The following is a 12,730-nucleotide window of genomic DNA, read 5'->3' on the forward strand; positions in this document are numbered from 1 at the left end:
GGTGTCCACCGCAGAGCCCTCAGAAATGACTGGTCCTGGATGGCGGTCCCTGGAGAGGCAGCTCCTCTTTGAGTGGTGGGCAAATGTGGCCGTGCCCAGTCTTGGAGGCGGTGCAGTCCGACCGGCCACCCCGACTGCTGAGATGCAGGACTCAGCACCCAGTGTTGTCCTTGGCCAAGCGGCCAGCCTGCTCTGTGGGGCTTTGGGGTTCTCCTCTCCAAGCTTGTTTCCCCAGCATCCTGGAGAAGCCCAGGGAAAAACCCAGCCTATGTTCCCGCTGTAAACGGTCCACATCCCCTCCAAGCTCCCTTTGTGTGTCTCCAAGCTGGACTGCAGGGATCAGAGCTGTGCTGCCCGTGCAGCACCCACCCGTCCCTGGGAATGAGGATAATGGGGTCACAGAGCCATCACTTGGACCTTGGCGCCCTCGGCTGGTGGCGGCCAAGGTCTCCCAGCACCCAGGCCGCTGGGAGTCTCTAAAGGGGAGGGGTGGGGCTCGACTGTCCCCTCCCCCTCAAGTTTGCTCTGTCCTGGGCAGGCCGTAGTCCCAGTTGAGAAGCTGTGCCCCCTTGGGTGTTTTGGAGGTTCAGGGTGGGTGTTGAAAAGCCCTGGGGGAGAGCAGAAGGCTCGGGGGCCTGTCTAGGGCATGGCATCCCACGTGGGTGTCAGCACGGCCGCAGAAGAACCACTCCTCTGGCCCACCCATGCCTGCTAGGCCATGCTTCTTCAGAAGTGGCCACAACTCTCCTGACGTCTCCAGAGCCGGTCATTCCACCCAGGGGGACTTCAGCTGCCACTGGACACTTCAATTGTAGGCTGCGACTGGTTGCCAGGAAGGAGAGGGCCGGCGAGAGAGCCGCGGCAGCCGTGGCAGGGTGTAGGGGACGGTGGACGGCCAGGGCCCCCCTCTCTCTCTCTCTCTCTCTCTCTCTCTCTCTTGCTTGGTTTCTGTAATGAGGAAGTTCTCCGCAGCTCAGTTTCCTTTCCCTCGCTGAGCGCCTGAAACAGGAAGTCAGTCAGTTAAGCTGGTGGCAGCAGCCGAGGCCACCAAGAGGCAACAGGCGGCAGGTTGCAGTGGAGGGGCCTCCGCTCCCCTCGGTGGTGTGTGGGTCCTGGGGGTGCCCGCCGGCCCGGCCGAGGAAGCCCACGCCCACCATGGTCCCCTGCTGGAACCACGGCAACATCACCCGCTCCAAGGCGGAGGAGCTGCTTTCCAGGACGGGCAAGGACGGGAGCTTCCTCGTGCGTGCCAGCGAGTCCATCTCCCGGGCATACGCGCTCTGCGTGCTGTGAGTACAACCTACTCCCTCCCCGGGCACAGATATGACAGAGGGGCTTAGAGGGGGCCTAGCTTTGGGATGGGTTGTTCTTATGTCACAGGACAGAGTGATCTGACATGCACACTTCCCCGCCACCCTGTCATGGACCTTGTCCTTGGAGTTCAGAGAGCTGGTCTCGTGGCAGGTTTTGCAGCCTTGGAGCTGTCAGAACCACTCTGAGGCCTGATCTTACACCCCAGCTTCCCATGAGCTGTGTGGACCTTGTGGCTTCCTTGGAGTCTGGGGACCGAGAGAAGGGAGTTTGGGCTTTTTGAGCCAGGAGGAAGCTGAGGGCTCTGTGGAGGTGGGTGTGTTAGAGATCAGCTCAAAGATGCCCAGCTCAGAAACCCTGAGAAGAGCAAAGGTGGCAAGGGGGACCCTTCCTGGAGCACCCAGGCTTCGGGCCCCTGGAGGAAGCTGTTGTTTGGCGAGCCAAGAATATGGGGTGAGTTTAATCAAGAAAGGACTTTCCGTTCAGTCAGAAGCTGCTTTCAGGGGCCTGAGAGCAGAGGAAGTCACCATTACCACCAGCGAGCAGCCTCTTCTCTCTCCTGAGCACTCGGCTGTGACCTCTGCCCACCCCCCACCCCCTCAATTTGGGTCTCTGTCACCATCAACTCCTCCCACTGCCCGGTTGGGGATGTTACTGAATGTACCAGCTGTGCTAACAATGGAGGAACCAGCCACTTGCTGAAGGTTCCTTTCTAAAACCCCCTTCCTGTCCAGTGTCTGAAGGAGGCCCTTGCCCTGCAGCTCTTGGTCTAATCATAGGGGGGCCTTGCCCTGCAGCTCTTGGTCTAATCATTTTGCCGGGGCCTCAGGCAGTGCCGGAGTGTAGTCAGGGAAATGTGTGTCCACCTGAACATCTCAAGTAGCATCCCTGGGCTGGCAGAAATGTTCCCCCGAGCAGCCAGGGCCTTGCCCTTCTCAGGGCAGGAGGGGAATTGGGTGATGAACCCAGACCTGTTTTGAATACTGAGTCACAGCTGGGACCTGCCGTGCTAAGCATTTGTTAGCCCATTTCATCCTCACCACAACTTAAATTGAAGGTCCTGTTAAAAGCCCCACTTTGCAGATGAGAAATCTGAGGCCCTGGCAGGTTAAGTGAGTGATAACAGTCAAAGCCACGGCCATCTGCCCCCAGAGGCTGCAGCTGAGACCAGCAGCCTGTGGCCCAACCTCTCCTGCTCCCAGTCCAGCGGGGCAGGCGTGTAGCCTTGCGGGGCTGGAGAAAGAAGCAAGGGGAGCCACAGTGTTTACAGGGTCAGCTGGGGCACTGGAAACCAAGCCAGGCTCACAGCTGGTCGCTGGCCTGTGCTGACAGTCTGCAGCCCCACCTCCAAAGACTGGTTTCCTGTGCCCCCTCTCTCATGCCTCAGGGGAAGGAACGCAGGCCCAGGCTGCCTGGACTTCCCCAGTGGGGACCTGCTGCTGCCGGGGCCTTAGAAGGAGCAGGAAGATTCTCTTAGGCCTCTCACAAGCCCAGTCTGACTCCACCTGGCCCATGTGGATTACTTGGATTTCTCTCCTGGCCCAGTGGGATCTTGTCCTGGCTGTTTGGTGTTGGCTGAGCCGAGGGCTTCCAGGGCCCCGTCTCATTAACCTTCGCCACAGCCCTTTGACCAGGGCTTGCTTTGTGGTTGCTCAGGTTACAGACATGGGGAGTGGGTCTCTCTGACTCCAAGCCATGAGCATCTTAACGTCTAGGATTAACCTGAGCCAGAGTCAGAGCTGGAGAGGCCTTGGAGAAGCTCTGGTGCAACAGCCCTGCCTTTTCAGGGGGTAGACAGAGTGCAGAGAGCCTGAGGCCTTTGTCCACCATGCTGGCTGGGGTCAAAACTGCTGGGATCCAGGCCAGTTCTCGTATTCCTTCCTCTACCTCTTCTCTCTGAACCCTTGTCTGCACTGAGTTCTCTCAGAGTCATGATGGGTGTGCAGTGTCTGCTCCTTAGAGAGGGACCTGTGGTGCCTACAGATGTCCACTATCCTCTTAGCTGAAGCCTCGTCAGCCTCCTATCCTGAGGCTGCTGGGCTGCAAACACCAGGAGCCCCACCCCTTGGCCAGACAAACCCTGGGCTCAGGGTTTCCCTTTCTCCTCTGCTCAGGGTGGGAAGCTTCCCTTCCTGCAGGGTCAGGCTCCACTGTAGGTCGTGGGTTGCTATGGACCTGCAGACTTTCCATACATCTGCAGGCTTCATATGGCTGCCACCCTGGATTTTGCCAATTATGGAGATTTTAAAACTAAAAACTAATTAAATGAATGATAACAAACTGTCATCTTCCAACACCTCATTTCTTGAAAGAAAGCGGCCCTTGACACCAAAAGAGGCAGGAAGGGCATTAAAAAAGAAAAAAAAAGCCAGTCATTTAAAGCAAAGAGATTGAACTTCTTGAAAAACAAACCCTACCACCCTTAGTTTTCTGTGTTCCCTGCAGAGTCGCCGTGGCCTGACGGAGATGGCAGAGGCAGGCAGTCCCAGGCTGAGGGGTGTGCAGGGCAGCCGGGTTTTCTGCGGCTGCATAAGTAGCAGGCTTTGCCCCCTAGCCCTGGAAGCCTGGAGCCACCCTGCTCTAGAAGTGACTGCAGAAGGAAGCCACACACTCACCCTCCTGCCCTAGCAAAGTCCATGGGAAAAGTATACCTGCCCCATTGCCCCTCAGATCCCCCAGGTGCCCTGACCTCATCCTGCCTGGGCCCCAGCAGCACTCCCTCCCAGGCCCCCTCTGGTGGGCAAGGGGACAACGGCCGGAGTCTCCACCTGATGGTTTGGGCAAGTGTGCCTGGAGTCTCAGGAACCGAGAGCAGCCTCACCAGGGAGGGGCCTTTGTGCTCAGGAAAGAGAACAGGATTTGACTATGTAAATGGACTTGAGCGGGGGTTGGACATCAAAAGACAGGGCTACAGTTCAGTGCCACCCACGTGACTTAGGAGTGCACATTCTGCCCACACCCAGCAAACCCTGCATTTCCTCGAGAGAGGTCAGCCCCGTCACCTACCACTGGGCAGGAAAGCTTTGATCTCACCTCAGCAGCTTGGAAAGCCCTGCTTGACAGGGAGCCTGGGCTCCATCTCGGGGCACAGACAATTGCAGTGGGAAGACTCCAGCAGGTGGCTGCCTGGTTTGGGTCCAACTCTGCCGTCTTTCAGCCAGGGGCTCTTCTAAGTAGGGCCTATGTTGTCCCCCCCTGGTCCCCACTCAAATTCCCCGGCAGAGTTGGCCCTGCTCCGGGGGGAGTCTGTGGGTGCCTCGAGGGGACGTTGGGTACATCGTGGGTGGGAGACATTAAGAGCTGTCAGGCTCATGCCCTCTCCTGCCATGCAGGGGCCAGCACACCTGGCAGGGCCTTATGCTGCAAAGAAGAGATGCCTTGGGAATGGGGTCAGTCAATGCAAGGGTCCATGGGTCGGCCGAGCCGGCATCCCCTTGTGCAATCTGCACAGGCAAAGCTGATTAAAGGCCCAACGTCAGTATATAGGCTGCCCTCTCTGCAGGAGCAGCTGGGGCCCGGGATCAGGCCTAGAGTGGCCGGCTCAGCTGTCTGCCATCCAGCCTGGAGTTGCGCAGGAGGGCGGCGTTCCCAGCCAACCACTCCAGAGAGAGGGGGCTTCCCTCATGGGGGAGGCGAAGGCACGTGGCTGCCTTTGGCTCAGAACCCAATGCCTGGTCTGGCCACAGCTGACAGTGTGGTTTTGGTTTCCCTCCACATGTGGCCTTCCACAGGCCACCCAGGCACCATGGCAGGGTCTTGCTTACCCCTTCCCAGGGGCAGTGTAGACAGTGCACCGGACAGACCTGGCTTCACCGGCAGAAGGTTGTTACCAACCTGCTCCGCCTAATAACAGCAGGCAACTTCCAAAGAGCTCTGTGCCAGGCACCATTCTAGGCTTATATTGACTCATTTGATGTCCACGAAGACCTTCAAAGGAGGTCCTATTATCTCCACTTTACAGATGGGGAAACCGAGGTGCAGAGCGGTTTATGGAACAGGCCTAGTTTACAGGACTAACAAATAACAGGGCCAGGATTGCATGCATGATCTTCCTGGAAGCGAGAAACAGAGACCATAAGGTGGCCTGTGTGGGGCGGGGCAGAGCCTGGAGAGGGAACTTCTCATGATGGAGCCGCAGAGAAGGGACTTGGGAGGGCGAAACTCCTAACCTCAGAGAGTCCAACAGAGTTGGAAAGCTGTGGTGTGAGCAGGTGGCTAAGTCTCCCTTTAGAAGCTTCAGTAAAATAGACACTGTTAATTATTTTTGTGCAAATGCAATAAGGCACTATTTTTCATATCTGATATTGACAGTCAGTGGGAAAAAATGCTGGCCCAGGCCGTAGCCAGAGCTACTGACATCTGGCTCACACCAGAAAGCAGGCCAAGGGGCTTTATGCAAGGCTGACTGTGCTGGGTTTTCTCTCTGCATGCGAGACCAGGAAGGGGTATGTGCCCTGGAAGGCCTGTGTATTTCACTCACTAACTGTATCTTCCATGTGAAGTGATGCCGAGCAAGCATGTTAAAATGGAGTCTCCAGGTTTTCTGTGCCTACGCTCAGCCCCCCAGAAAAGTCCTTTCGGGTCCAGAGATTAGGCTCCAGCTTTGACGCTTTGCATGTTTGTCTACCTGGTAGGTTAAATTCATAAATTCATGAACACAATCAGCACTTCTTGGGTTTTTTTTTTGACAGAGTCTTGCTCTGTCGCCCAGGCTGGAGTGCAGTGGTGCAATCTTGGTTCACTGCAAACTCCGCCTCCCAGGATTAAGCAATTCTCCTACTTCAGCCCCCCAGGCAGCTGGGATTACAGGTGCCTGCCACCACACCGGGCTAATTTTTTTTTTTGTATTATCCTCAGGTGATCTGGGCTCTTCAGCCTCCCAAAGTGCTGAGATTACAGGCATGAGCCACTGCACCTAGCCTTTTTCTTTCTTTCTTTCTTTCTTTTTTTTTTTTTTGAGACAGAGTCTCGCTCTGTCGCCCAGGCTGAAGTGCCGTAGCGTGATCTTGGCTCACTGCAACCTCCACCTCCAGGATTCAAGCAATTCTTCTGCCTCAGCCTCCTGAGTAGCTGGGATTGCAGGTACCCACCACCATACCTGGCTAATTTTTGTATTTTTAGTAGCGATGGGGTTTCACCATGTTGGCTAGGCTGGTCTCGAACTCCTGACCTCGTGATCCACCTGCCTCGGCCTCCCAAAGTGCTGGGATTACAGGTGTGAGCCACCGCACCTGGCCTTTTTTTAAAAATTATTTTTATTTTTTATTTTTGAGACAGGGTCTCTCGCTGTTGCCCAGGCTGGAGTGCAGTGGCACAATCATGGCTCACTGCAGCCTTGCTTGATCAAGCGATCCTCCTGCCTCAGTTTTCCGAGTGGCTGGTATTCCAGGTGCAAGTCACCAAGCCTGGCTAATCTTTTTTATGTAGAGACAGGGTTTTGCTATGTTGCCCAGGCTGGCCCCCAACTCCTGGAGTCAGGTGGTTCTCCCACCTTGGCCTCCCGAAATGCTGGCATTACAAGTGTGAGCCGCTGCATGCAGCCTCACATCAGCACCTCTCAATCAATTGGTGCCATCTCCCTGCACATGAACCCTTGCGTCATGATGACATGTGGTCCTCACAGCCAGGCCTTTCTCCCCACCCCAGACATAGAGTGAGAGGAGCTCTGCTCTTCCCTCTATAATTCGTGCCATGTTGTGCACTCCTGAGAAGCAAGGCTCTGTGGTCTGCTGGCTCTGCTGGGCTGCATTTGCAAAATGCTAACCTTCCTGTGTCAACCCAGCATCTTCACAGGTGGAATGAGGATGACAAGGCCAAAGCCCACTCGTTGGGTTATTTTTTCAAATTGAGGTATAATTCATATTCCATACAGTCACCCTTTCTATGGTGTACAATTCTTAATTTTTTTTTTCCAAGACAGTCTTGCTCTGTTGCCCAGGCTGGAGTGCAGTGGCATGATCTCGGCGCACTGCAACCTCTGTCTCCCGGGTTGAAGTGATTCTCCTGCCTCAGGCTCCTGAGTAGCTGGGATTACAGGCGCATGCCACCATGCCTGGCTAATTTTTTTTTTTTTCTTTTTGAGACAGAGTCTCACCCTTGTTGCCCAGGCTGGAATGCAATGATGTGTTCTTGGCTCACTGTAACCTCCGCCTCCTGAATTCAAGCAATCCTCTGCCTCAGCTTCCCAAATAGCTGGGATTACAGGTGCCTCCCACCACACCCAGCTAATTTTTGTATTTTTAGTAGAGACGAGGTTTCACCATGTTGGCTAGGCTGGTCTCGAACTCCTGACCTCAGGTGATCCACCCGCCTAGGCCTCCCAAAGTGCTGGGATTACAGGCGTGAGCCACTGCACCTGGCCCTGGTATACAATTCTTTATCGTGCTTTTAGTGCATTCACAATGTTGTGAAACCAACACCACTGTCTGATTCCAGGACATTCTCAATGCCTCGAAAAGAAAAGAAACCCTGTACCCACAGCAGTCACTCCCTATTCTCTCTCCACCCAAACCCTGGCAGCAACTAAACGACTTTTTGTCTATGGATTTATCTTTTCCAGATGTTTCATAACTGGAAACATACAACATGTGGACTTTGGGGCCAGCTTCTTTCACTGAGCACAATGCTGTCAAGCTTCATCTGTGTTGTGGCATGAATCATTCCTCTCCAGGGCTGACTAATGAGCCACTGTATTGAAAGAACCACATTTTGTTTATCCATTCATCAGTTGACAGGCATTTGGGTTGTTTCCACTTTTGGGCTATAATGAATAATGCTGCGATGAACATTCATATACAAGGTTTTGTGCAAACATATATTTTCAATATTCTTGGGTCTATATCTAGGAGCAGAATTGCTGGGTCATTTAAGTCTAACACTTTGAGGAACAGCTAAACTGTTTTCCTTGGTGGATCCACCATTTTGCATTCCTACCAGCAACATCTGAGGGTTCCAATGTCTCCACTTCCCTACCAGCACTTGTTATTATCTTTTTTATTATAGCCATCCTAGTGGGTGTGAAGTGATGTCTTATTGTGGTTTTAATTTGCATTTCTCTAATGGCTAATGATGCCAAACGTCTTTTCTCATGGTTAATGGCCATTTGTATTTGGAGAAAAGTCAATTCAGATCCTTTGCACATTTAGAAAACAGGGTTGTTTGTCTTTTCCTTGTTTCCTTGGGTTATCGAGAGGATAAAATGGAAAGATGTGAGTGACATTTACAGCCCAAGGCCAGGCATGTGGTAAGCACCCACCGAATGCTTTGCACACATAAAAATCATGCTGGTGCTGGGCAAGGTGGCTCATGCCTGTAATCCCAGCACTTTGGGAGGCCGAGGTGGGTGGATCACCTGAGGTCGGGAGTTCAAGACCAGCCTGACCAGCATGGAGAAACCCCATCTTTACTAAAAATACAAAATTAGCCTGCGATGGTGGCACATGCCTGTAATCCCAGCTACTCGAGAGGCTGAGGCAGGAGAATTGCTTGAACTTGGGAGGCAGAGGTTGTGGTGAGCCGAGATGGCGCCCTTGCACTCCAGCCTGGGCAACAAGAGTGAAACTCTGTCTCAAAAAAAAAAAAAAAAAAATCATGCTGGTGATCAGGTGTGGTGGCTCACACCTGTAATCCCAGTACTTTGGGAGGCCGAGGCAGGAGGATCATGAGGTCAGGAGTTTGAGACCAGCCTGGCCAACACAGTGAAACCCTGTATCTACTAAAAATACAAAAAATTTAGCTGGGCATGGTGGCGGGTGCCTGTAATCCCAGCTACTTGGGAGGCTGAGGCAGGAGAATTGCTTGAACCCAGGAGGTGGAGGTTGCAGTGAGCCAAGATGGTGCCATTGCACTCCAGCCTGGGCGACAGAGCTAGAATCCGTCTAAAAAAAAAAATCATGCTGGCAATTAGTCTTTATGAGCTAAAAGTGACTAGTGACATCTCAGAAGCAGAGGAGTACAGGACCCATCTGTGAAGAACATTCCATACAGAGGAGAGAGGAGAATGGGGGCAGAGGATTGCTTAGGAAACTTCCTGGAGTCCTCCGGGGGATGCTGAGTTGTCACTTGAGGCCTCCTTGGAGGAAGCACTCAGAGAGATGGAAGCAGGAAGAGGACTGAGTGATGCCCCTGTGACGGAGGCTGCTGGGGACAGGGCTGGGAGCCTGGAAGCCGGCAGGAGGAAGGGATGGGGGCACAGAGGCACACAGAGTGAAACCAGGGGCAATGAACATGACATCAGGAAGAAAGGCAGGCATCTGAAGACCACTAGGCTCCAATTGAGGGGGTGGGTGCAGAGGGGACTGAAGTCCTGGGGCTGAGGATGATGGAAGGAGCACAGCATGTTCCATGACGGGGGTACTCAGGCTTGACAGGTGCGGCAGCACGTGGGGACCAGATTCTCTTCCCTGCTCACTTCAGGCTCCCATTGTCCCCTTTCATTAGGAAAACACGATATTAACAAGTGCAGGCCCCTAACAGTTTGGGTTCAATACTTATTGTAAACAACCCCACGGAGGGCTGTCCCCAAGAGATCATTTGGGACCTCCCCGGAGCAGAGAGGCTTGCTGGACCACACAGCTGTCAGTGGCAATGGAGAAACAAATAGATCTGATAAACAGCAATGTCCTGTTCTTTAGAGTCACTTTAGAAAATGGTATTTATACAAAGCACAGAAAGTACAAAGCAAAAAGCAGAAAAGTAACAACCCCATCACTGAGACACTAGAATAACCATTGTTAATTCACTGGTGTATCTTCTTCTTCTCTCTACCTCCCTATATGTATGTAATTTCCATTTTGTATATACATGTATTACATGTATATGTATAATTTTAGTCTGAGATTTCTAGCAGCATTAGCATTTTCCCATTTAGTTAGAATTTCTTCCTAAATATCATATTTTAATTTTAGTCTGAGATTTCTAGCAGCATTAGCATTTTCCCATTTAGTTAGGTTTTCTTCCTAATGATCATATTTAATGGATGTACAGGATTCTATTACATGATGTGCCACACTTCATGAAATGATTCTTCTATTATCAGATATTTAAGTTATCAACAGCATTTTGTTGTTATAAATATGGCTGATGAAGGTCTTTTGGAGAAATGTTATAAACATGTCTGGTTATAGATTCCGAGGAGTGGAATTACTAGATCGAGGGACAGGAATGTTTTTAAGGCTCTTGATACAGAATGATACATTGCTTTCCAGAAATTTTTTTCCATATATGCACCAGTAAGCTGTACAAGAGAGTGCTCGCCTAATTCTAACCTTCCTATTCTGAATATTTTCATTTCAAAACACAATACATTGCAAGGTGAAGGTGGTGAATGTTCATTTTGATTTTCATTTGATTGTGGTCACGTTGAGCTTATTTGATAGAGTTATTGACCCTCATAATCCCTCTTTCGTGAATGGTCTGTTCAATTCTCTTTGCCATTTTTCTATCGAAGCTATAGTTTTTCTGTTATCTACTTGCACAAGTTTATATCACACTTGTTGCAAATATTTTCATTGTGAGTTTCCTTTAAGTTTTATGATTTTTTTTTGACATTCAGGGACTGTAAATTTTTATATAGTGAAGTCTCTCAGTCTTTTCCTTTTTTCTCCCTTCGCTTTTCAATGCAGAGAATCCCTCTGCACACAGAAATTCACTTGTTTCTTCTTGTACAAGGCAGGTGGGTTATGACAGAGACTTTGGAGCTAATAGACTTGGGCTAAGGATTCAGCAGGTTTTTTTTTTTTTTCAAGATGGAGTCTCAGTCTGTCGCCCAGGCTGGAGTGCAATGGTGTGATCTTGGCTCACTGCAAACTTCTGCCTCCCCGGTTCAAGTGATTCTTCTGCCTCAGTCTCCCGAGTAGCTGGGATTACAGGCTCCCGCCACCATGCCCAGCTAATTTTTGTATTTTTTAGTAGAGACGGGGTCTCACCATATTGGCCAGGCTGCTTTCAAACTCCTGACCTTGTGGTCCGCTCGCCTTGGCCTCCCAAAGTGCTGGGATTACAGGCGTGAGCCACCACACCTGGCCAGGATCCAGCAGTTTATTTAATTCCACTGGGCCCTGGTTCCCCTTTCGAAAACCAGTGCTAAGAATACCTATGTGGTAATGTTGTGGGGCAGATTGGATGGAAAATATGTATCATGTTTTTAGCACAGTACTTGGTAAAAACAAATGAAGCAGTTATGGGTTTTTTACTTTGGTTTTTGTTTGTTTGTTTTACATTGAACCATTTAATCTCTCTGGAATTAATTTAATAAATGATGCAGGATACAGATTTAGGCTGGGCACAGTGGCTCACACCTGTAATTGCAGGACTTTGGGAGGCCGAGGCGGCCGGATCACCAGAGATCAGGAGATCAAGACCATCCTGGCTAATATAGTGAAATCCTGTCTCTACTAAAAATACAAAAAAATAAAAATAAAAATTAGCTTGGCGTGGTGGCGTGTGCCTATAGTTCCAGCTACCTGGGAGGCTGAGGTGGGAGAATTGTTTGAACCCAGGAGGCAGAGGTTGCAGTGAGCCAAGATTGTGACTCTCTACACCCCAGCCTGGGCCACAGAGTGAGTCTTTGCCTCAAAAAAAGGAAAAAAAAAAAAAAGATTTGTGTGTATTTTTCTCAACTAATCATCTTTCCCAAAACCTCTTACTGAATAACATTCCTTTACCTTTTGGGGTTCCTCTTTTATCATATTTTAAGTCATATATCTTTCTTTGTGTTTGTACTCTGTTCCATGTATATCTGCTTTTCTTTCACCAATATCATAACAATTATACCACCTAATTTTATAAAATATTTTATTTTAGGTGATTTTCATATCTATTCTTCCAGGTGAACCAGCTAATAATATTGCCAAGTTGGAGAAAACTACTATTGGGACTTTGATTGGAATTGTACAAAATCCATAATATAGCTGGTATAAATTGACATTTTGCTAATATTCAGTCTTAACAAATATGGTTGTCCCTGTTATTTTAAATTTTGTAATTTTCTTCATATAGATCCTGCATATTTATTGTTATAATTTCTTCTGATTATCTTATACTCTTATTACTATTGTGAATCCATTTTCCCCTACATTTCATTATAACTGATAACATACAGGGAAGTTTTAGATTTTATAAATTCATCTTTTATTCTGTCACTTTTCTCACTCCTCATTATTTCAAATTGTTTTTTGGTTGCTTCTCTGGGATTTTCTTGTTTGACTCTCATGTTTGACTCTCATGTCATCTACAAATTACCATTGTTTTGTGGTGTACTTTCCAAATACTTATGACACTTATTCAGATTTCATAACTTATTGCATGGGCCAGTATTTCTAAAACACTACAGTGGGGAATACTGGAAAAAGAAAACATCCACCTCAAGGAGACATACTGTGAGAATCGCTATGGACCACCTGGGAAGGGCATGGGATAG

General features: G+C 50.0%; 1 protein-coding gene across 2 annotated transcripts in view; it reads left to right on the forward strand.

Moving 5' to 3' along the window:
* Window positions 1–620: 620 nt before the first annotated feature.
* The window catches only part of INPP5D (inositol polyphosphate-5-phosphatase D), a 148,968-nt gene continuing 136,858 nt past the window's right edge, over window positions 621–12,730 (forward strand). Inside the window, exon 1 of one of the 2 annotated variants that reach the window (XM_003813132.4) lies at window positions 621–1,289. In XM_003813132.4, coding sequence (XP_003813180.1) covers window positions 1,156–1,289 — 134 coding nt within the window. In that variant the 5' untranslated portion in view covers window positions 621–1,155. The remainder of the gene's footprint in view (window positions 1,290–12,730) is intronic. The other variant, XM_008965726.4, reaches the window with a different exon arrangement.

This window comes from Pan paniscus, chromosome 13 (assembly GCF_029289425.2).
Source record: "Pan paniscus chromosome 13, NHGRI_mPanPan1-v2.0_pri, whole genome shotgun sequence".
NCBI lineage: Eukaryota > Metazoa > Chordata > Mammalia > Primates > Hominidae > Pan > Pan paniscus.